The sequence below is a fragment of the Pithys albifrons genome, chromosome 3 (assembly GCF_047495875.1).
Source record: "Pithys albifrons albifrons isolate INPA30051 chromosome 3, PitAlb_v1, whole genome shotgun sequence".
Classification (NCBI taxonomy): Eukaryota; Metazoa; Chordata; class Aves; order Passeriformes; family Thamnophilidae; genus Pithys; species Pithys albifrons.
In genome coordinates this window covers 40,051,118-40,076,399 of record NC_092460.1, presented here as the reverse complement: position 1 = coordinate 40,076,399, position 25,282 = coordinate 40,051,118, and the positions used below count along the sequence as shown (strand labels likewise).

At 41.3% G+C, this 25,282-nt stretch overlaps 1 protein-coding gene across 1 annotated transcript in view; it reads right to left on the bottom strand.

Moving 5' to 3' along the window:
* The window catches only part of VWF (von Willebrand factor), a 140,969-nt gene that overhangs the window by 75,773 nt on the left and 39,914 nt on the right, over positions 1 to 25,282 (bottom strand). The window contains exons 16-23 of the mRNA XM_071551468.1: positions 21,305 to 21,545; positions 20,434 to 20,528; positions 18,782 to 18,942; positions 10,599 to 10,702; positions 7,262 to 7,400; positions 5,491 to 5,625; positions 2,365 to 2,511; positions 1,619 to 1,759 (exon numbers count right to left, since the gene is read on the bottom strand). Coding sequence (XP_071407569.1) covers positions 1,619 to 1,759; positions 2,365 to 2,511; positions 5,491 to 5,625; positions 7,262 to 7,400; positions 10,599 to 10,702; positions 18,782 to 18,942; positions 20,434 to 20,528; positions 21,305 to 21,545 — 1,163 coding nt within the window. The remainder of the gene's footprint in view (positions 1 to 1,618; positions 1,760 to 2,364; positions 2,512 to 5,490; positions 5,626 to 7,261; positions 7,401 to 10,598; positions 10,703 to 18,781; positions 18,943 to 20,433; positions 20,529 to 21,304; positions 21,546 to 25,282) is intronic.

Below are 25,282 nucleotides of genomic sequence, written 5' to 3'. Positions count from 1 at the left end.
TAATATTGTAAGAGACAAATAAAAACTGCATTAGCCTTTTCTTTAGGACCTCAGTACTTTTGAAATTGAAACAAGAGACTCACTAGAAATTTTTCATGACAAAGGAAACTCTTTCTTTGAGTAAAGTTTCAACCTGTTGTACAAAAGGCAAAGATCCTGCGATGGGGGAATGCAGAATGGAGCGGGTCATCTCCTAGATTTTCTCCAGCTCTTATTTGCACATTGCAGTTTTAACTTGGACATTTTGATGACAGGAAGACCCATTGTACTAAACCCCATCCTGAAAAATGATCATCCATAGCTCTGCGGAAGGTCAATGAGAACCAAAAACATGATCAGATTTCAGCAGACAACACCCAAGGCCACTGCTGAATGGCTCAGTAGCCTTTCTCCCCCTCATTTTATTTGGCTAAGAACAAGGAGCACTGGTGTTGACATGGCATTTATCACAGTTACACTCCACAGGTTCTGTCTTGTGCCTGTTACACTGAAATGAGAAGCTACTCCTTCTCAGTCTTGCCCTGAAGCCTCACTCCTCAGTATTCCAAATTCTTCTGTGCTCCAGCCAACTCACATGAACAAAGTGGCATTCAGCATTTAACAACATTATGGCTATGTCCCACTTGCATATAATTAGCAAACTAACCCAAAAGCTTTACTGTGATCTAGAATAAATGCTTCATTTCAATTTTCTGATAATTTCAATCTCTTCTTAAAAGATCCAAAAAAGGCTTTCCCCACCCCCTTGACCATTTGGACAAATTTTCAAGAAAAGTTTTCAGCCTTAAAAAAGCATCAGCTGAATGACATGCTTCATTTTACAAATGTCAAAACAAGTTGCCTCCAAGCTTTCCTCACAATTTTTTATCTGGAAATACTATGGGTCATTATTATTATTATTGGCCAACTCAATACAAATTTATTACTCAATTTCATTCTTTCAAAACTATGTTTTTGGAAAAGAGGGCAGACTCTCATGTGTAATATAATTAGTATCCCATGAAATTTCCAGCACCAGGACACATAACAGTTCCAGAGAGCAGGTGCCCTCCTCAAAATTCACATGCAATCATAGATGGCAATAAAGTCTCACATCCCCTCCTTGTATTCTGCTTTTTCTGTTCAAGCCTTTCCAATCTTAAAATAATAACTGAGTGCTCTTTAGGAAAAGAATGAGAAACAAATAGAAAGATGTTATCCTATGCGTTCCATTCCTTGTAACAGACAGACCAGGATTTGGGATATAGAAGTTTGGATAGAGAAATATGAAATTTTTATTTGAACTCTCCGTGGCTGAAAATTACAGCTGTTTTTTTTTAGATTAAACTGTAAAATGAGATTGCCAGTTATACCTGGATTTCAAGCATCTGGGCTGGATAACTCTATGACTAGCCCCTACCATACTGATTGGCTTCTTTGATATTCATCTGAAGCCATGCAGCACAGAAGCTTTGCTTAACTTAATTGAGCTTTTGTCAGATTTCAAGAAATAATATTATTTGGCAAAAACATGGGGAAAAGAGTTAATTTCTACTTATTTTTATCCTTTCAAACCACTTTGTCCACTCTTGAGTGATACTGTAATCCACATTAGTTTTCATAGTTCATTCGCAATCACCTTTTCAACATCAGCACACTGTGGATTAACTTTCCAAGAATTCCCAAAGTCAACTGGATCTACTTCAAGATGTTCACTGCTGCTGGTCAAATCATTGTTTTGGATTCCATCAAAATTTCCACACAGACCACATACTTGATCCTTGCAGGGAAAGAAACACAAAACACATAAATCTTATATCTGTAGACTGGCTTAGGGTTTTGTTACAAAGTCTTTTTAGCCTAGAGGTTTAATGCCATAAGGATTAAAAGCCTTGACAAGACCCAGGGTCTTGCCAAGCTCACTAAAATGTCTCTCACAGAGAACTTTTAACTCCTGTTCCCATTCTGCTTAGCTGAAAGTAGGAGCACATTGTCTCCAGAAAGCAAGACAACTCTAATCAGCAGTGCCCATTGGCTCTACTTTGAATATAGCCCCAAAATCCCACTTTATTTCTAGAGATGACACTCCTCAAGAATCTGGATTCTTGCACTGCTCTTCTTGGATACAGATGAAATCACTCCAGGCATAATTATTTCAGAGGCATCTCAGCATTCATCCTTTCTGTCACAGCTCATCTCCAATGAGCCAGGAGCAAGCCAGTCTACTGATATTACAAGAAAAAAAAAAAAGGCTTCATTTTCAAGCAAGTGCTTAATACTCCATGGAAATCCACCAGCATGTCTGCATTTAAAAATGCTGTTCCCCAGAGACAGGGTAAGGGCATTCTTCAGTGAGAATAAGAATTAAAGCAAAAAACCACTTACTTTGAAATTGCCTTTTAAGATAACAGAGACTCCCATGGCCAGATCCCAGGTCACAGTGATGCTTTTGCCCAGTAAAAGGATGTAATAACGGCCAGACTTCACGACTTCTAAATCATTTTCATCATTAGGAGATATCTTGATGTTCACCTGAACAAGAGAAGCACATCGTGCTGTCAACACGTCTCTAATTACTATTTCAAGTCTCAGTGGGACACGTGCTCACAGGTTAACAGGTACTTCCAAACATACTGCTCTCCAGAGAGTTCCCATACACTATCCAGATGCTCCAGAACAAAACAGAACACTGGGATACAAGTACAGTATTTCAGGCTCATCCCATTTCCATAATTTCTGGATGTAGTCCCATGTGCTCCCAGGATACCATGTACGCTCACCACAAACAGACACACAAGGCAGTCACAGCTAAACAGGAGAGCTGATAAAGAAGGCAGGGTATTCCCAACTAATGACCCATTCAGTATTTGGTCAATGGTTCACTGAATTGTCCATATCGATTTTTGGTTCGTTTGGGGTTTTTTATTTCATCATTTTAGGAAACAAATTCTGTGCTGCTTAGGACAGAGAACAACCAAAGGGCTGGATAGGTTTAAGTGTAGCAGGAACTAGGAGAGCTACATTCATCAGTGGCTTCTGAAGGGCCAGAGTCTGATCCCAAAATCAGGAAGGACCTCCTTTCCAACTCTACACCAACAGGAAAAATCCAGAGAGATTCCTTTCAGCATATCTTCATTTTTCCATTGCTTTCTCTTCCCCTGTGTGCCAATTTCTCTTTCCATCTGGCCACAACTTCACTGCCTCCAGCTACTAAGAGTTTAAGAGATGAATTTAAAATACTTTCTTTCACATCATAATCCCCTTTCAATGGGAACTCTAATAGGATTATTAATCACATAAGCAAAGAAAAGTCTGGCATGGTTGTTACTTTAAACGCCATGAAGGCACAAACTGCTTAATTGTGGAAGTGGCAGATGAAAAGTTTCAATCAGTACCAACAGCAACTAAAGCAAGGGAGAAAGCAGAGCACACAAACCATTCATCCTCTCCCTAGTCTAAGGGAAAAATATTTCCTGACTCCACTATTCTTTCTTGCTCAATTCACTAAAAGCTCAGCAACATAATTCAGATTTCTTCACCTCTGAGTTATCATCAAACACTTTTATCCCCAGAGAAGACAGTTCACATCTTCCATGGATCTCCTAAGGAGGGCCTTCAATGTCTTTAGGGCAGAACATATTGAAAATATTTTAGGTACTGGGAGCTTTTTTACCTTCTCCTGTGCCCAATGTGTTGCTACCCAGGCTGGTCATTTGGTCACTTCTAGAGCATTTTTTGTATTTCTAAACTCAGACAAAAAGTAGAGGACAAGTTTGAGCTGGAAGGTTGACCTAAATTACAAAATTTCTACATTTATGAAGACTTTTTACCCAGCCACAAAGTCAAACTTTTGACCCTGCAAACTGGCAGATTTGTTCCAGAAAAGCAAAAATTGTTTCACTTCTTTTTTTTTAAATGTCAGCCAGAACTGTAACATACAGATACTTCAATTAAGCCCTCATTTACCTAAAAATAGAAGCTGCTCTCAAAGCATGTCATCTTAAAACAATGCTAATTGGAAACAATTTAATGGAAAAAAACCCAGTTAATTCTCTCTTCTGCTCAGTCCTAAGGATTCTTGTGGAAAAAGAGTGCAGAAAGTCATCACTGGGTGAGAATTTACCTAAGAGTTGTTTCCTCATCATCTCTCTTTTGGGTGCTGTTATTTCTAAGCAAACTTGGTCTAGATACTGTTACACTGAGCCTTAAACTCTCTAAAAAGACAACTAAAAATTCAGTCAGGGTTATGTGGATAGTATTGTAATACAGGTTTAGCTTTTGCAAGGACAGGCTCTCTCAGAAACCAAACACCCTCTTTTGCTGGAGCTTCTGGATGCCAAATCACCTCCTGTCTTTTCTGGCCCTTTTTTAGGTGTCCAAATGGAATCACAGCTTCTCTGAAAATCTGTTGACTAAAGAAGCTTTCAGATAAAGCCTGGCTTGATGGAATGATCCTTGCACTACTACTCACCCTCATTCAGGTATGGAATTCTTTAGAAGTAAAAATAAAGAACTGGGCAATCAAGATGTCCTCTGTTCATTCCTCCAGCATCCAAAAACCTACACAGATCATATGCTGCCAAGATGCACTGCACAAACACTATTAATAATGGGCATGTTTTCTGTGTTCCTGTCAAGGATCAGTGGCAATTTGCAGGCAATTCAAAACCTGGTACAGCTTTGCCTGTTAACCGGAAATAAGGCAAATGTAGAGTGGTTTCACATTTCACTGGGAACATTCTTGCAGATTCTCTGGTCCAGATGCCAGTTCAGACCACAGGACTTCTGAAAGTGGAGTGATTGAAACACTATGATCCACTATAGCTCTGCAATATTTGAACACACAGACAGTCTTAATTGTTACAGTGCTAAAGGCAAAGAATGAACTCTCCCCTCTGGAAAGCTTGTTCCTGCTGTGGAGGGACAGGGGAGATAGAAGTGATTCTTGGTCAATTCTTCAGTGTCTGTTGGTAGGAAATGGGAGTAAAAAGAATAATCCAATCATCTGGATATTCCATCTGGCAATTTACCAGGGGAAAGGACAGCTGACATTTCCTTCTGCTTTATCAACTGGTTTAAACCGTGATTCTTTTTCTGTGTGCTCAGTCCTCCAGATTGCTAAATTAGGTCTGACGTTTCACTAGTCACAGATCAGTCTCTGGGTTATCCAGAGAAGTTGTGGATAACCCATTCTTGGAAGTGTTGAAGACCTGGTCTAGTGGAAGGTGTCCCTGCCCACAGCAGGGGGCTTGGAACTGGGTGGTGTTAAAGGTCCCTTCCAACCCCAACCACTCTCTAATTATCTGAGATACATTTGGAAGCATCAAGCAGAAATACCAAAATGGTATTACACCTCTGAGAGCAAAATGGATAATGATAATCCTGTAATCTTTTCATTTCATGATCAAGAACCCATGAGGTCCTCATGCCTCATCTTACTAAATACTCTGAGATTCTTTTCTCAAAAAAAAAAAAAAACCAAAACAGGAAAGATAAAAGAAGCATACATACATTTCCATTAAACAGCTCTATTTCCCCTCCTCCGTACAGAATGATAACCCTTTTGGAACACTTTTCTCCAGTGAAGCCACAACCTTCATTTGAAATTAGGATCCGGAATGTTCCAGACTCATCCCTGCAGAAATCCTATCAGATAGAATTTAATGAATGAGTCAGTAACATGGAGCATTTGAATAACACATACAGAGAAAAACACCTAGAGAAAAATAGAAGCCTCAGGTAACACCCTGTGTAATCTGTGGCCAATAGGATATATGTTGGCATGCCAAATATTCCTATATTCATTTATTTTGTGCTGAGCCTTGATGTTTATGTGGTCCACCCCTGAAAAAGTTACATTCTTCCAGTGATACACACATGAGTAATCTGGAGAGTAATTTTTGGCAGGGAGAATCCATGATATTAAAGAATCTCAAATACTTCAAAGAAGTACAATGGGCACAGTGAATTACAACACTCTGCAGGTTCAGTGCTAAAATTAAAATACAAACCTAGAAAACTAAGTTAGAAAGAAGACTTATCAAGAAATTTGCACATTCTTGAGCAAAAAGTTTGATACCTATGTTTTCCTAACTGTATAAGAAAAATAATTACAATAATGCAACCAATTTTGGGGGGAGCAATGATGCAATGTAATGTATTGATTTTCTAAGGTCAAATATTTCTGAGATCCTTGGAGAGGCAGTACTACATTTATATGACGACTCCTGACTCTTGGGCCTTTTAGATTTTAATTTTTTGTTGTTTTTAGCTTTTTCTGTGCATGGCTTTTAAGAAAAAGACCCTGTGTGTAGTTCTCTGTGTTTATCAACTGAGGACAGAAGTCATTTTCAGTTGTGTTCTAGTGCTGAATGGTACTGCTGCCCATAAGATTTTTACACAGAGCTCTCACTTGTGTCAGAGCAATCATTCCTCTAAGGAAATCCAGCTTACATCAAGGTGGGAGCATTTTTAAAGACCTAGAGAGACAGGTCATCACACATTCCTCCCCAAGGAAAACAGCAAGGAGGGATGTGCCTTATGAAGAGAATCTGTGGGGAAAACAGTAGCCCAAGAAACACGTGTAAATGCAGAAGCCTTGTTATCAATCAGCAGTAGGATCCATCCTGCTGCAGACCACATTTTTAGATAAATCCTTCTTCTTTGTACAGACATTTTTAAATATACAATGATTTGCATGTAGATGAGCCTTTATCTTAGCTAACTCTAAATATCTGGCTGCTTCCACAAATCATAAGTTGTTTTTACTGTGCTATGCCTTTATCCATCTCTCCTCTTTGCTGCAAGGGAAGTGAATATTGTCAGTGTACTCCCAACAGGTTGGTGCATAGAACAAGACAGTGACTGTGCCAAAGAAAATAAGTAGTCTCTGTTCTGGGATAATTTAGGATTCCTCCCTGAACATTGCTTGTCTCAGCCAGACAGTAAGCCACTACTTCAGTATAAAGAGTCTAGTGGAGAATGAGGAAAAATTTATTTAATGGATATCCACAATTCCATGCTATAGATGAGATTCAGACAGCTCTTCTGTCCTAAAGTTCATGACTGTCAGCTAGACATGTGACAATCTAATTTCTATAGAACACAATGCAATCTTCAAAGTTCTCAAGACATCTTTGAAGTCTTGTAGCATTACTCTCCTCTACCATCCATCTGGCTGAGTAATTAAAAATATTGTGATTTATCCAAGCATTGGCCTTCTCACTTGGTGTAAAATGCTTTGTATATTATCAGGCAGCTTTACCATTTGGCATGTTCTTACCTCAACTAATACATATAGACAGTTTCCTGGAAACTTGTATTTCAGTCCATCAAATGTCAAGTAATGAGCTGTGCCAATAACAGTGCAGGTGCCATCACACAGGTTCTTGGTGCACTCCCACTTTCGACCCTGGCACACACTGTGACAGACAGAACAAGTCAGTGACAATTATCATTATTTCATTGTATAGAATCAGTAAGAGAATGCAAGGTGCTTTAGGCAAAGTGAAAGTGCCACAGTTTCTGCCTCTAGGAGCTCACTGCCACACACTAGATGAGAGACTCTCTCATAAGCAAAATGAGCATGTGTTAGCTATTTTGGGTGCATAAAACCAAATAGTGCATTAACAGTAAGTGATTAAGGGATATGTTTCTCTGTTTCTTAAAAACTTCACGTAGGAGTATGAAGTTTTTGAATCTCCCTATTCCAAAAAGAGGCCTGGACAGAGCCTGCTGGAATATTTCGCAATATTATTAGGATTTTATTTTTAATTTACTGTTCTGGTCTGAGTACCCTTCTAGAAAAACAGAGCATCTACTCTGTCCTTTAGCCGTTTTCCAGGGGTATCCTGGAGAACCACAAGCCTACTACAGAAGCTGCAGGTATGAAAGGGAATCCCTTGATCAACAAGCTTTTGATCAGTGAAATCAATTGATTTGCTAACTGGCAAGAGACTGAGCAAATAAAACAAAAACCAAGGTCAGGGGGAAGTCAGAACAGCAGCTGACACCATATCAAATAATAATTTAATAACCTAATAAGAAGTATCTTGCTCAAAGGTGACAAAACATTCATCTACTGAATGCTCTATAAATGCAGATGGGCACCATCACTGTCACAGGAATTTTCTAATCAAGCTCTCTAAGGGCAGAGAAAGGGGAGTTCTACCTGTGCTTTACAGAAATTAAAAGTCAAGGATAAAGAGCCTGAAGTACTTTTCCAAGTTCAAATTGCTACCCAAACTAAAACCAGGCACCAAACTGAGTTTTCTAGAAATGCCTTAACCCAAGCATAAGCATTATTTATTATAATGTGAAATGTTATCAAAATTAAATATTCTGCAATACATCATCTTCAAATATTGAAACTTCAGTAACATAAAACCAATTGCACTCTCTGCTATTAATTCTCTGCTAATAGTTAGAGGAAGACCAAGGTTTTGTACATATGTGCACAGACAGATTATAAGGTATGTGGGGGAGCAAGATTCAGATTAGCAAATTTCTGCTGTGTATCACTTCCTAAGTGTTACTCCAAAATTTTCATTGAGCTCTACAATGAATTCCCAGTACATTGCATAACAAAAGCTTTGCCACTGGCTTAGACTTGGAGACATTCCATTGTTCATGAATTAGGGCCTCCCATATGTCAAGTGGGATGTAAACGCCAAATCTGACACCTCTGGCTCGTATATTGCATTTGCAGGTGTTCACATCTGGCTAAGAACAAGTGAGAATGAGAACTCCTGCAACAGCAGTACAAAAAGCAAAACCAAAATGAAAGGAAGATCTGACCTCCAAAATGCAGAATCTCAATTCCTTTTAATTCATAAAGCAATAGTAATTTCCTATATCACTTTCTAAATGACATTTGACTGGATATTTGCTGAGAAATATCATGAAGCTTTTCAAAGTCACATAGTTCAAAAAAGCCCTAGTGGCATTTTTGAGGGAACTTACTTCCAATTTTACTTTCACACTCAGGAAAAATACCTAAAATGTGAGGAAGAACTTTCTATCAATGAGAAAAAGGCTCATTTCTTACATTTTCTCAATCCTGAGACAGAAGAAAATTCTATGTGTTTAAGGAAATGCCATTTACAATGGCATTGCCACAATTAAACAGGCAGTCACAAGAATGAATCAACATGGTTATGACTATATTTTAAGATCAAAGATTATAAGAATGACTGAAAATACCAAGATTGTGCGTGGGTTTTGTGAAGAGTCTTGCAAATGTCACAACATCACCTTCTCATTTCAATAAAATTTTTATTGTGTCTGTTTTTCATCTGAGTCACTTTTACCTACATGCAATGTAAGCAGGTGATAGTATATGTATCTATATAAAATACCAATTTTCTCTTCCATCTTCCTCATTTTCAAATCTACTTTTCCCCAAGTTAAAAGACAAAACATGATTCACAACATATGTGTAACTGCAAAGGAAAGAAATTAAATAAAACACTGAAAGGTCAATATTTCCATACAAAATCTTAATCCAAGTCTGACTTAGCCTAGTTAGGAGTAGTCCCACCAGTTTAAAAATACAAGAGTTGAAAGGACTTACTCAGAGATCAATATATCAAGCAAAAAACAAAACAAAAGACTCTTCAACAGCACAGATTCTCTGCTCCAACTCCACCCAGTCATACAGAAAATAACAAATATTGTTCCTGTGGTGCCACGGAGACAGCCAGGGATATTTTGGATAGAATGTACAGCAGATTCTGAAGATTAAACTCAAGGAAAACAGTTTTCAGACTGCTAGTGGCTTAGTGTCCTACACCTTGGACTCCTGGACCTCTGCAAGAAAAAGAGCCACCACCATTCCCACACACACACACATGAAAAGCAGAGCATCTCCAGTGCAGCCAGAATGCTGTGCAGGCAGGAGCCAAGAGTGGCCCAGCTGGCAAACACATTATACCTTACCAAAGGCTGTGCTGAGGACTTCTCTTCATGAAAATTGAACAGTCCAACACTTTCTTCTGAACTTATAAATTCTTAGACCAGAAAGATAAGGGTGAAAGACAGAGAGCACCTTTTTCTTCTAAGTTACCATATTTTTCTCTGTTCTTTCCAATATATCAATGGGCTGAGCACTCTAAAGAGATATGAGAGGTCAGCTCTGTCTCTGCCTAATTCCTTAACATTTTCCTGAAGTGCCCCTATCATATTATAGCTGGCACATCACATCCCTTCTGCTGATGCAGTTTCGGGCTGAAAAGAACTGATTTGAAGGGTCTTAGCAAAAAAAGAGGAAGCATGATAGCAAAGCTTAGTGACAAAGCACAGGCTCCATTCCTGCCACCCCAGAGGAGCTCCTACATTATTATCCTGTGCTACAAAACCAAGGAACAAGTCCATTTGCTAGTGCCTACAGAGGACTCACACAGACACACAACCTATTTGTAAGGTACCAGGTACAGGCTGCCGGGGATTGCAAGGAGTTTTAATGGCTCTTGATGCAAAGGGAATGTGCTGGTCTGTGCAACATGTGCACTAGTGCCCTGCAAACCCTGACTTCCTATAAAACAGATCTGTTGATCCAAAAGTATTAGAAACATGTCAGGTGCCCAAGAGAAAAACAGGAAAGTGCCGTTCCAGTGGCTCACCAAGTGTTGCAATCATTAGTCACTGTCTCTCCCTTGGCATATTCTCTTCCATTGTGGAAACATGGGCATCTCTCAAGAGCAACACACCTGTTTTCATGTCGTACCTACACAAAACACAGAGGTTGTTAGTGGGGGACGCTGTTGGCACCAGGTCCTTATGCAGGGGAGTGAGGAGTAAGGAGCAAACAAAGAACAAGGGGAGGAAGAGTAAGGGATGGATAGATAAAACAGTTTAAGAGTATCTAAGGTAAGAAAGGTACAGCAGTACCAATATTTTACCCCATAAACTTAAATAGAAATATAGATACACAAATTACAGTCTCTGGGTCCATCAATCCCAGCTCACTCCCACAGCTTGAGCTGCTGGGGAAATTAGATTATACAAGAACATCACCATGGAAAAGCCCATTTTGACCCAAAGCAGGATGAAATGGGAATGAAACAGGCTAAGCTGGGTATGGAGAGCAGTGAATAGTGCACAGAAATCAAAAGGATGGCCTATCAGAAAAGCAGCCAGACACAGGGCTCAGCTGGACTATAAAGAGAAATAGGAACACTGAGGAGGAGATCTAGAGCCACAACACCAGAAGAACCCATGTGCAAATGCATGTTCTGTTATCACAAACAACAGGCTCTTAACAAAGCCCACTCCTCTGTCAGGTTCCCTCTGAAAATTGCAATAATCACTCATTTTCTTCCAAATTCCTTTTTTATTTCCTAGATATCAGTCCACTTAAGATATTATTCCATCTCACATGCTCAGTTGCTGGGAAATAGTACATTATGTAGTATGTAGAATTTTTTCTTTTTCAGTTTTACCCTACTGATCTTTGTATAACAACAAATCTTTTCTGCTTAAATAAAAAAACAAAACCAAACAAAAACAAGTAATGCCTTAAGACTATTTGGTTTTTTCCATTCTTTTTCTCTTTTCTTTTTCTGCGGTTATTTTCCATATTGAAGACAGTTTTAGAGAATCAAACACAACCAAAACTGGCTATGCTGAATTTTCACTTGGTCATGGTTCTGCGGAGTCGGGTAGGTTTGGCTCTTGCTTCATGGAATACCTAAGTGGAGAGTCCTTCCCCTTCCTCTCATTCAAAAGTCACAAAGTATCACTTTCCCACTTTAAACTCATTCTGCAAAATCATTAAAATAGTTTCGTTTTTTGATCATTAAATACTGGCCAATGAGATCAACGTAGTCTGAGCGCCAGATTAATAAAGCACAAATCTGCCTTTTCTATGGAGACCTAGAACTACCACATGGAACAACTAATAAAAAAGATTTCACAGCCCAGAGACCCTTCCTTCACATGCAGTTCCACGTGCTTTGTGGCTTACGGAGAGCTGTATTATGCCAAATAAAATCCCTCCAATAGAAGCAAGATGGAAACAAAGAAATGCATTCCTAGAAGATAGAGCTGCAGCTCTGCCTCAGACTTAATCTTTACAAAGAATGGTGAGAAAACAGTCCAGAGAAGACCATATGTTTCCAAGTGAGTTCAATTCCTTCTTTCTTTCCTTCCTGGTGGCATTTAGGAAAAAAGCAGTATATGGCTTCACAGTCATGGCTACGTTTCTGAGTGTTTGCAGTATTCAGCAACACAGTTCCAAATAAACCCAAGGGCTTACCTCTGGATACAAAACTTGGGGTTACACATTTCTTAGTAAAAGAAGGGCTAGGACCTATTTTACTTTCCCCTTAACATTTTCATAGACTGGTATTAGTATTTCTATTGCAACCAGTGCAGCAACTGTTGATCCAGTGACAAAGACCTTGTCTGAACACTGCAGAATGGGTGGCTTGGATTTAGAAAGCAGGACATAAAGCCCCAAAGCAGACTTTGACCAGATGACTGGTCTTTGCTGCAAAACTCAATGAATTATGACTTTGTAAACAGTAAAGCACAATCTACTGGTCAGACTGACTCCACATCCAAAGGCTGATGTACATCTGGCAGCCTGATGCCACGCAGCATTACCAGTACCACCTGGTACTACAAGGCCAGCAGCACTAGTCACAAACAGCTGGATTTTCTGTGGAACTCCCTCAATACAAGACGACATAGAAGTTAACACAGGGGATTGAGCAGTCCTGAGTGCTTGAGATGATAGGAGGCATGAGCACTCTTGTGGTTGTGGGGAGGCAACCCCAAGAAAAGACAGGTTTGTAATGAGAACTGCTGCTGTTTAACATCCTCATGCAGATGCTCTGCCTCCACAGGATTACAAGTGGCTCACTAGCTAATGATTCCTCCACTACTTAGGGGGCAGGCAGAAATCTCCATGTCTGTCTCATTAATTGTTAAACCTCAGAAAATCTTGCAAAAGGAAGGACAACGTTACAGATTTCAGAACCCCTTAGATTCTTCTCACCTAACCCATGGGAGGTGATTGTCCCACTCTGCTTTGTGCTAGTGTGGCCTCACCTTAAGTCTGGGGACAGTTTGGGGCACCACAATGATCTAAAGCCATCAGAGTGTCCAAAGGAGGGACATGAAGACGATGAAGGATCTGGAGGGGAAGCCATACAAGGAGCAGCTGAAGTCACTTGCCTTGTTCAGCTGGAGAAGAGGAGACTGAAGGGAGACCTCACAGCATCTACAGCTTCCTCACAAGGAGAAACAGAGCATCAGACACTGATCTCTGCTCTCTGTGACCAGTGACAGGACCCAAAGGAATGGCTGGAGTTGTGTCAGGGGAGTTTAGGTTGGATATTGGGAAAAGGTTCTTCCCCCAGAGGGTAGTCAAGCACTGGAACAGGTTCCTCGGTGGAGTGGTTCATGGCCTCAAGCCTGACAGAGCTCAAGGAGATTTTGATCAACACTCTCAGGGACATGGTGGGATTCTTGGGGTGTCCTTTGCAGAGCCAGGAGCTGGACGTGCAGAACCATGTGGAACCCTTCACTCTCAGGAGAGTCTCTGATTCTAAACTCCATCTCAATAAGCCTAAACTTTGATGAGTATCTCTCTGTCAAGGGATGCTCGGATATTCACTCTTTTCCTCAGATATTCACTCTGTTCCTCCTGACACACCTGTGGGGCTCCAGCAGAAAGTCAAACAAAGGTATAAAGGAGTAAGAAACAGAAGTGGGCCAGATTAGAAGCCAATAGCTAATAGGCTTTGGAATCACAGAATGGCCTGGGTTGGAAGGGACCTTACAGATCACCCAGTTCCAACCCCTACCATGGGCAGGGACACCTTCCACTAGCCCAGGAGGCTCAGAGCCCCATCCTACCTGGACAGGGCAGCCACAGCTTCTCTGGGCAACCTGTGCCAGAATCTCACCACCCACAGTAAGAATTTCTTTCATAAATTTCTTCTTTTAACTAAAACAGCCCATCACCATTCTGTGCAGACAAAACCAAGTACAAAACATATTAGGACAGACCACCAAAATGTGCTGGTTTTCACCTGACATTCTTTGTTACATTATCCATACACTTATGTTTTACACACACACACACACCTCTCCAAGAAGAAATAATACAGGATAAGCCTCCACTGAAAAATATACAACAGCTACCTAGCTGGAAAAATCAAAATAACAATCAGATAAATTTCAGCTGAAAACAGTTTGGGGGGGGTGTTTCTACTAACATATCAAAGTTTTAGAAATAGCTTTATTTCAGCAGTCAAAATGCCAGAAAATATTTGATTTCAATTTTAAACATTAATTTTAATTCAGTTGTTGGAAATTGAAAGAAACTAATTTTCTAGGTTTTAGAGTGTCTGGATTTTGTGCTTTCTGATTGTTCTGCTCCACTTTTTCCCCAGTAAGGTGGTTAACACTCCATTTGTATATTTATTAATATTTTCCAATGGGAAAATCCTGGGGTGCAGTAAACTAATCTGAGAAGGTATATTTTCCCCCACACTTCTGCACATGTGTTATGATTTATTTTTCTGCTCTGTAAATGGGTGACAAATATGGAGAATTTCCCACCCTCCAGATGATCAAAGACAGAAAAAGAAGAATTACTTTTTGTGACACATTGAACATTTTTATTTGCTAGAAATCAAAACAATGTAAAATACTAAGTCAAGGTGAACTGGAAAACTTATTTTTCAGTTGAATGAAATTAGGTTTTGTCTGCATTATCTGGGGAAATAATCAATTGATTGGCAATTTCTTACCCCAGCAAATTTTCCAATTCAAACGAAGCCAGCCGGAGCATCATATTCATGAACAATCCTTGATTTATCTTTTCCATTAGTTTTCAGATATGTATTTGAAAACTGGCAGGACATTTGTGCGCACAGGTTTTAGACTATGGATTCCTCCATTTAAGACTGATAACTCAACTGTGTGTGTGTGGCTCGGCTTCGCGAACGCAGATTTGGGAAGGGCTGTCCCCACGTGGGTGTGCCTTTCCAGCCTGCGCAGTGGATTTTAGGTGAGGCTCAGTGTGCGCAGAACTGGCCCCACCGTTTAAGTCCTGAGGTTCACCTGCCACAGCCGAGCGAGCTTGGACAGTGCCAGTGAAGTCCTCGGGACTGTCACAGCACCCGGCATTTCCCAGGAGGTCTCCCATCCAAGTACTAATCCGGGGCTGACCCTGCTTAGCTTCCGAGATCTGACGGGATTGGATGTCAGGGAGGCATGATCTATAAACAACTCTTTACACATAAAGGGATAACTTAATTACATATTAATTGCTATATACACTTGCAAATTGTAGTGGAGAGTTATTTATGTACACTACATATCTGACAGTGTTTCCTGATGGTATCATAGAATCATGGAATGGTTTGGGCTGGAAGGGACCTTAAAGATCATCTCATTCCACCCTCTGCCATGGGCAGGGACACCTTCCACTGGACCAGGTTGCTCCAAGCCCCATCCAACCCAGTCTTGAACATTTCCAGGAATGGTCACTCCACAACTTATGAACCATTTTAGACAAGCAAGACTAATTTCTTTTGCTAACAAGTTATCCTTGACCATTGAAAATTTTCATATGCTACTGTACCAAAAAAACCAAAAAAGTCTTCAGTTAAAAGGTGCAATGTCTTCCAGAATGATGACATATAAATATTTACGGAAATAAATGTTCAATAAGCTGTTAACTCCCATTGACCTTCCTGCAAACAGCAGTTTGTATCTCTGTGTGTGCTTGCAAATTGATCAGGATTGGGAGACCGATCAGTAAAAGAAACAGTAATTCCTTTTTCCACTCCCTTTATTGCTCATTTGTGTTGGTATAAGCCTGGAAAACACAGATTGTGATTTTGCAGAGCTTTGTCTCAGTCTTTACGTTAGAAAGAGGCAGCATGGAAAGGAGAATCTGGTCCACCATCCCAAATCCTTCTCCGGGAGCACAAAGGCTTATTGAAAAACACAGAAATAAGAGAAAAGTCTCCTCACAGACCTCATCCTACTGGTGAGGAGGAAATTGCCCTTTTCCAAGAGGCTGGCAGGTGCTGTGGAGCCAGGAGTGACACTTGGCAAAGGGGACCCACATGACAAAAGCATTGGGCTTGGTCCTGTCTTTGGATGGCTGTGGTTCCCAAGATCATCTCTACACTGTCTACACTGGCTTTGGTTTATCTCCTAAGCTTTATTCCCTGCCGGAAGAGAAGCCAAGGAGAACAAGTAACTCAAAGCTGTTCAGTGGAAGATGGAACCATACTGTCATCTAGCGGACAAAGAACTTATTTACTAGTCCTTAAAAAAAAATGTTGAGCCCGATTATTTTATTCAAAACCTGACGAACCACCTTGTTGAGTTCAGGGCTGTTTCACACCACGGCAAAGTCAGCTGAAGTTTCCAACTCCAAAAGGTTGCTCCCGTGGTACCAGTTTAATGAAATAACTGTCACAACTTACTGAAAAGGAATACATAATTCTGTACTAAACATGGAGGTTAATTACTAGGAAGTTGATTTGGGGGAGCTTGGTTTCCTTTTGTTTTCTTCTTCCTGTTGAGTAGTTATCATAATTTGTTTTCCACAATTATGTCTAAATATGTGGTAATATCCTGGAAGTGAAACAAAAACTCAAACCCCTTCACCAAATCACAGATGGTTACATACCAAGAAAGACCTGTTTACCCGGGAGCTCTTGGAACTTTTTAAGTCCACAAACTTTTCTAAGTTTAGTTATCTCACTCCTGTTTTGGAATATTCTTTTCTAAAACGACAGAAAGCTGAAATGTGAAAAGAAGGAACACTTGTTTTTAAAATTGAGGTGAAAATTTATGGATGCCTTCAAATTTTGTCCTGTATTTTTCCCTTTGTACCTCCAGGACATTTTACAAACCTGAGCTTTTGCCCACAGCTGGCATTTTGAGTAGCATCTATTGACATAAAGATGGGTTTATCAGCAAAATATGGTAGCAATGTTAAAGAAAAAGTTTAAAATTATCATTAGAAATTACTGTATTATGAGAATGAAGGGGAGGGCTGGTTTTTTTGAAAGATAATAGAAGGAATTTGGAGGCAGAAAACACCTGTATCGATACAGAAGAGGAGAAAACAACATACCTTTATAAAATGCATGGTTCCAAGTTAAGTTAATTGCTTTTTAAAATGAAATGTAAAGTAGTGAAGTAAATACATTAAAGCTGAAACCTAAACATAAAGATACATGTCAACCCTAGAAGAAATTAATTACACCTTCATTAGCTAACACTTCATGTCCAGTACTTACTCATCAGCCTGAACACTGAGCAGGTATAAAGGATTTTTAAAAACCCTAAAAGTACTCCTTTTTAGGTCTAGACTTCCTGGAATGGAACTTTTAAAAACACCATGCTTTATGATGTGCCTCTCTGAACCAGAAAATAGCACCAGCAATGTCTCCAAGCAGCACAGCTATCAAAAAACATCTCACAGCTCTCAAACAAAATAAAGACACAACCTCAACTCTTTTCCCAACATATGCTAGGTATGTTCATCTGCATTTCATACACTGAACATCAAAAACTTCTTAAATGCCATCACTTTTCCTGGACAGGGAACTCAAAAGTGCCATTTACTGAACTTTATGAAGTGTGTACCATGTGCTCCACCTCTATCCTGTTCATGTGTGCCTGGGGCTATACACCAGTCCCCAGTGAGATCCTGGGCATGACTTTTCACCTGTCCAGGGTGTGCTGCACAGCACTGAACACCAATGCTTGTTTCTATTGCCCAGAGAACAGCATCAATCTGCTGTCTATTCTATTCTGTCTGCTTTTTCTCAGGGCTCTAAATTGACACTGAGTCCACAGTCACCGACTGAGCAAAACCCTATTTGCTCTATTAAAAAAAATGACTGCCCTAATGGTTGAATTTGAAGGTTGCAGTGGAACACAAACTCGGGCTCCAGAAAGCATCTTACCAGTGAAAAAAAGCATGCTCAGCACACCACTTGCAGCTCCAGGACACCCTGTGGCATCATGTTAGCAGGTTTCATGTCTCACATTTCCCCTCATGGAGAACTCTCAATTTGGTACAACACACACGAAGGCAGCAGTACAGATGGAGACTTGGCAACAGCAAGGACACTTTCCACTAGCCCAGGTTGCTCAGAACCCCATCCAACCTGGCCTTGGACACTTCCTGGGATGGGGCAGCCTCAGCTTCTCTGGGTAACCTGTGTCAGGGCCTTCCCACCTTCATAGGGAAGAACTTCTTCCTAATATCCAATCCAAACCTATTTCCTGACAGTTTGAAGCCATTTCCCCTTGTCCTGTCACTCCAGGTCCCTGTAGATAGTCTTTCTCTCTCTTTCCTGTGTGCTCCCTTCAGGCACTGGAAGACCCCAATTAGGTCACCCCAAAACCTTCTCTTCTCCAGCTGAACAATCCCAACTCTCTCAGCTTTCCTCCCAGCAGAGCTGCTCCATCCCTCTGATCAGCCTGGATATGGGGTCAGTATTTTGGACATGGATGTCTGTGTGCTTCTGTCTCTGAATAGGGAAGTGCAGAGAGACTGAGGAGGGGTTTGGTAGCAGAGTTGAAGGAAGACATAAACTGGTCTCAAAAGTGGGCTTTGGCATTCTGATTATTAACTATTATTACAAGCTAAAGTTCATCTTCTATTCAGATATAATAATACAGCACACTTTGAACAAGCCACAACTTGATAGTCAATACTTCACAACCACTGATTTCCAAGCTGCAAGAAAACTGCTGGTAGGAAAAAAGGAAATCAAGAAAAGTGAGCCTGCTTCTCTGTGCAGTTAAGCCTCCTTACCATCCCCTTTGGACAAACACATCCAGACACGCAGCCATGGCTGATGCACTCCAAGTCATAGTTCTGGCAAGTCTTGGCACACTCCAACCCTTCTGCTCTTGGGTTGTTTGCAGGACAGATAATTTTTTCCATGGGGGATCTGCATACCAAGCTCCTTTTTACTTTAAAGAATAAGTTTTAAACGATTGCAATTAGTACTCCAGTATTGTTAGCACAGTATTTTTCTAAAAGATGGATCAATACTTTTATTAGAAAACTAATTTAGAATATAGACACTACCCCACTATGTCATAACACTGTAAAAACAGTCCCTACTGCCCATGAAGTGACCTCAGGCTGTCATAAAAGCAGGTATGCTAATACTGAAACAAAAAGCTGCACTAAACACAACACAACAATTCCAGAGATTAACCATGTCAGCAGAAAATGTATATTCTTAGAAGCAACAGCATAACATATGATTGTATTTAGACCCACTTCCCACACTGAGTATAACTACATTGGTGACTGTAAATAACAGTGCCTTTCACTTAAATACAAGCTCTTTGAGACTTCAGATTCACTCAGAATATCAGAATGTCCCAAGAAACTCCAGGTTGTTACTTCAAGCAGTACTAGCAATATGCCTCTCTGAGGTTTTGGTAAGTCTTAACACCCTAATATCAGGAGAAAATACATCCTAACAGCATTTAAAAAAGAGTCTGGTGAGATATACACCTAGAAGGCTTCATCTGAAGAACAGGTGGGCCAACCTGGTGGTCACTACCCTGTACCTATAATCAGATTTACAGCATTTTCCACTAGAAGCTTTGGCAACAAGGATGCCTGGTAGTTTATCAGAAGATGCAAAGACAAACAAAAACCCTTTCTCTCCAAAGCATCTGGAAAAATCAATGAAAAGTTTTCCCCAAGCACCGTGTACAGGCACCGTGTACAGGCAGTGTGCCATGGAAGACACCATGTTTGGCACTACTCCTGGTGTTCACACAGGCATCATCTAATACCCTGACCTGGAAGGGACCCATAAGGATTATCTCCAGCTCCCGAGTATTCCTAGACCTCCCAAAATCACCTCCGAGATGCATCGAGCCTCAAACCCCCTCTCCAATCACAATCCCATAAATTCTATCCAAAAACTCCCAGGGGATACTGCTGTCCTTTCTCCAATGCAGTGCCTGGCTCTTCGAGGCAGCTGGCAGTCTCCAGGAGGTTTTATATGGCTGAAAGGCACACTGGGAGCCTGGCATTGCTCTGACCTTCAGGCCACAAAAAGCTTCATTTGCAGCAGAAAGAGGAGCTTGCAACCTGCCAGTCAGAAGCAGGAGGTATAAAGCTGGTTGGTTTCAGATGACATCTGATTCTTAAATCTGAGGGCCTCAGATCACTGCCAAGGGACCTCTTCAACTCAAGAGAGACTGCAGTAGCTAATTATGATTTTGAAAGGTGAGATTCAAGGAGCACTGCATCATCCCATGCAAACTTGTTGTTTCTATCCTATAATTAAAAAAAAATTTAGAAAAATACTCACAAGGTCACCAACCATTGCAACCTCTGGCACTTCTTCCCTATTCTACACTATCAAGAGACCAAATAAGAAAAGGCTAAATAAATAAATAAAAACCTGGAAAAATATTTTTATTAGGCATACTAACTTCTGGCAGATGGCCTCTCATCAGCAAAAACATCAGGCAGGAAGGCACCAGGAACTCTGTTTGTACTGCAGTGCATGAAGCCATTCTCACAATAGCTAAGAAAAAACAAATACAACTTAGAGTTAATGCAATGACATGAAACTTTCACTCATGCTGTGGTTTGCTGAAAACAGGGAACTTGTCGGTACTAAAATTACAGCTCTCATTGGGGCTGATCTGTTGCTCAAACCTTTTAATGTTGATGTGATATACTAACACGGTAACCCAGCAGGCTGTCAGACCTGCTGAATCCAATGCATCTGCACAGGGGTAAAGCTGGACAAGACAACAGGCAGTTTTGTTGTGGAGAGAGGTAAGGGACCTCTAGTGCTTGAAACTTCGGATTTTTGTGGTAAAGGGGAAAAGGAGAAGATACTGCTCCCAAAACTGGGATTGCCAGGAGCTACGCAGCAATTACATTCCCACTCTCAGTGTACTGCTACTCAATTTAACCATTAGAAATGCTTTCTAATATTTGTATCTCTGATAGAGGTAATTAGGTTTCAATGTTTAAGAAATGCATCACAGTACATTAAAGTGACATTTTAAAAGCTTACAAAGTAGCTGTTGTCAGTAATTTAGCTCCCTTTCAAACTGGCAGGAACTGTTCATAGAACAGGGCTTAACACTATTTTCTGACTAAGGTGGCATCTGAAATTATGTGGATAAAGATGCAACAGCAAAACTCACCACTTGGTTTGTTGGATGCAAAACCTTGCCCTCTTTTAAACTGCTTTCAGTGAAGGCACAGGAACTGAACCAGTAAACCACTCAAGCTATCCAAAAATTCCAGGCACAGCGCATGGGGATGAGTTAAGAACAGCGCACTTACCACATGGTGTAATGATCTGAAAAGACATCCTCGGGCTGGAAGATCTCCCCATCATAGTAACAAGAGCAGTGGGACTTGGGCACGCACTGCTCGTGCTCGTCCAGGTAGTGCCCAGGGGGACAGTAGCAGCCTTCCACACAGAGCTCCTCACAGTCCTCCTCCGGGTAGGACAGCGAGCGGCAGGTCTGGTTGCACGGCGTCCCACACTGCTGGTACACCTGCCCTTCAGGGCAGCCCATTGCTGTTGGAAGATGTGCACATGAGGGAGACTGGCATTTGATCCAAAGCCAGCAAAAGGAAAAGCTGCCTAAACCAAACTGAAAAGCTTGGGTTTAAAAGGTAATTGCTCTATTCACTCATTAGCTGTGCTGTCAGTCCTTAACTCTTCAGCGCTGGTGCAGCTGAGGGCACTGTTTGTACAGATACAAATAGAACCTCACTACATTGCAGCTCCCAATAAATGTCAGCTCTGGATTGCAATTCCTGTGATGGAAATCCAACCACAAAATTTCATCCTGAACAAGAAACATGATCTCTGTCCAACCTCTACTATTATTTGGATAACAGCCTTCCAGTATCTGAAGGGAGCCCACAGGAAAGATGGAGAGAGACTATTTCCAAGGTCCTGGAGTGACAGGACAAGAGGGAATGGCTTCAGACTGACAGGGAATGGTTCAGATTGGATATTAGGAAAATAAGTTTTACTATGAGGGTGGTGAGGCCCTGGCACAGGTTGTCCAGAGTAGCTGTGGCTGCCCCATCCCTGGAAGTGTCCAAGGCCAGGCTGGATGGGGCTCTGAGCAACCTGGGCTGGTGGAAAGTGTCCCTGTCCATGGCAGGGGGTTGGGTCTAGATGATCTTTAAGGTCCCTTCCAAACCAGGCCATTATATGATTCTATATGTTAGGAGCATTACAAGTGTCATATACACATTCACACCTCTTTTCCTTTGTTACATGTTTAGGGACAATTTGGTCAAAATAGGAAAAGTAGTAGAAAAGTACTTTCTGCCATGATAAGCAGATGCTGCAATACTTTACCAGCCTCACATCCCAGAAACACTCAGTGATTCCTACGGAAACAGGTGCAAATAATGACATCATTTAGGAATCATGAAGCCAAACCTTGGGGTACTAACGATTTCTATTATGAATTCATATTTATGGGATTAACTGTGGCCTTTGAAACCACTTTGGCCTCTGTTTAAATTCCACTTCCAGAGGGCTGATTTTGAGGCGTTCACCTCTGCACACACAAGCATCAGCACTAGGTGGCAGCTATGACAACATATTGCAGCAAACAAGAAAACAAATTGGTATTATCAAGGGCTTTACTTTAACAGGCCTCCTGTTAACCAGACTTTACAAAACCTCTTGTTTGCAGCAACCTTCCACAGCAAACAGAGTTGTAACATGATGAGGAAGGATGTTCAGCGCAGTGAGGGAAGCAGCTGCAAATAAAAGTTGGCACATTTGTACCTTGCTAAAACCAAGATCAAAGGGTTCCATAGAAAGCTCTTCCTCTTGTTACACCTGCAGAATTATGTGATAACCCCCACCCTCTCTTCTGTGAACACACATCCCTGGGAAGTGTAGCAGCCATTGCAATAAAACAACAACAAGGCTACAGGTCTGCAGCCTCACCCAGGTGTCAGCTGGGCTAACAAAGCAAGGACTTCATGCCAACCAATGTCTCATGCTCAGCTTCACAAAATTCTTCTGAAATTAAGAAGTACTTCTCCCTGCTGAAGACAGACATCTCCCCAACTTCTGCCGAGCCCCATACGCAGAAACATAATTCCCTAATTTAAGGATCCAGCCCAGAGGCATCTAAGGTGACTTGAAGCCTTCAAGAGGACAAGAATCTCCCAAGTCTGGGACTTATGCCGAAACTATTTAATATACCTTTCACAACACAGCCCCAGAAAATCATGTGTACTTATACACACAGTAAACAAAGTAAATGCTTCCTAACTCAGAACTAAGCAGATGAGAGGTTCTCTTACAGTTACAGAAGCCTTTTGGAGATATTCACAGAAATGTGCTCCTAATTTACATAAACATGATCTTTGCAGTAAATCAAACACTCAACAGGCACAGCCCAGGGCTGAGGACCATTTTAAAAATAACTTTCATTACTAAAGGCATGTCCAAGCAGGACAACCATGAGGCTTCAGCCAAAAGTATTATTTGCTGCACATGAACCTCTGGAAACCAGGAACTGCTTTGACAGATTCCAGGCAGCTACCTCAATTTAATAGAGTTTCAAGATTCTAAAAAAAATAGGACAACTAAGCTCAACATCCTGCCCTACTTTATAGGCACTCCCTGATCACAGGGACAGCTTTCCAGTACATCGATCCCTTTCTTAGTTCAAATTTGTAACTCATTTTGGAGCTTCAAACTGAAAGAGGGAAGGTTTATGTTAGATATTAGGAAGAAATTCTTTGCTGGGAGCATGGTGAGGCCCTGGAACAGGTTGCCCAGGAAAGTTGTGGCTGGAAGTATTCAAGGCCAGATTGGATAGGGCTCTGAGCAACCTTGGTCTAGTCCCTGCCTACTGCAGAGGGGTTGGAACAAGATGATCTTAAGGGACCCTTCCAACCCAGACCATTCTATGATTCTGTGATTTACTTGCTCATGCACCTATTAAGATGTTAAAAACATCTTCTCTTTTCCCAGTTATGCTGCCCAGTGCTTCCACTCCCTGTCCCAATCCACTGCTCCATCAGCTCCCAGCAACATCTGTTTTTAACAGCAAAAGTGCAAGACAACTGACCTGGGAGGGGACTGTTGTCTGTACACTGTGTAATACACTGCCACTAAAAAAATCCCCATCCCATTATTGCCAGGAAAATGAGAGGAAAAGGCGAGGTGCATCAAGTCTTTGCAGATGCCTGCTATAAAAAAGAAACAGCTCAGTGTTGTACTCTGAAGCACAGCCTATCCCAGGAATAAGATGAGAAACAGTGGGAACACACTGGAAAAATGTGTATGCATCAGACAGCTCCAGCAGCTTTTGTGGCTGGGTTTTCAACCCCAAGTGAGAGAGACATAAACCCTGACCAGTTTCCTGGATAACACAAGGTGAAAATGTTATCACCCCAAGGTCAGAGGCTCTGGGAGAAGGTGCACCCTGTCAGGAATGGATTTAACACAGCTCCTCCACCACGCTGAAATCCACTATGAGATGTAGCCTCCAAATGCTGCTCAGAGCCTGTCTTTAATTCCCCACTCCAGTACTTATATATTTATCCTTTACAAATTCTCTTACAGAAGCCATGCAAAGACAAGAACTGCTCCAGCACTACCACATTAAGGAAAATAGGGAGCTTACCAATGGATCCTAAAAATTGGACATCTAGGGACCTGTTGACTGAATCCCCTTTGCCACAGAACAATATATGCATACATATAGACACATACTCTAGACAATCATAAAATCATTTAGGTTGAGAAAGACTCTTAGGATCATTGAATCCAACCATTAAAGTAACACCACCAACTCCACCACTAAACCAAGTCCCTAAATGCCACATCCACATGGCTTTTAAATACCTCCAGAGATGGTGACCAAATCACTGTCCTGGGCAGCCTGTCCCAATGCTTGACAACCCTTTCTGTGAAGAAGTTTTTCCTCATATCCAATCTAAAATTCTCCTGATGCAAGTTGAGGCTGTTCCCTCTTGTCCTGCCACTTGCTCCCTGAGACAAGAGACCAACCCCACCTCCCCTCCTGTCAGGAGTTGTAGAGAGTGAGAAGGTCCCCCCCGAGCCTCCTTTTCTCCAAGCTGCTCCTCACAGCACTTGTGCTCTAGACCTTTCCCCAGCTCCATCCCCTTCCCTGGACATGCTCCAGCCCCTCAATGTCCTCCTTGCAGGGAAGGGCACAGAACTGGACACAGGGTTTGAGGTGTGGCCTCCCCAATGCCCAGCACAGGGGTCAGTCCCTGCCCTGGTCCTGCTGCCACACTATTGCT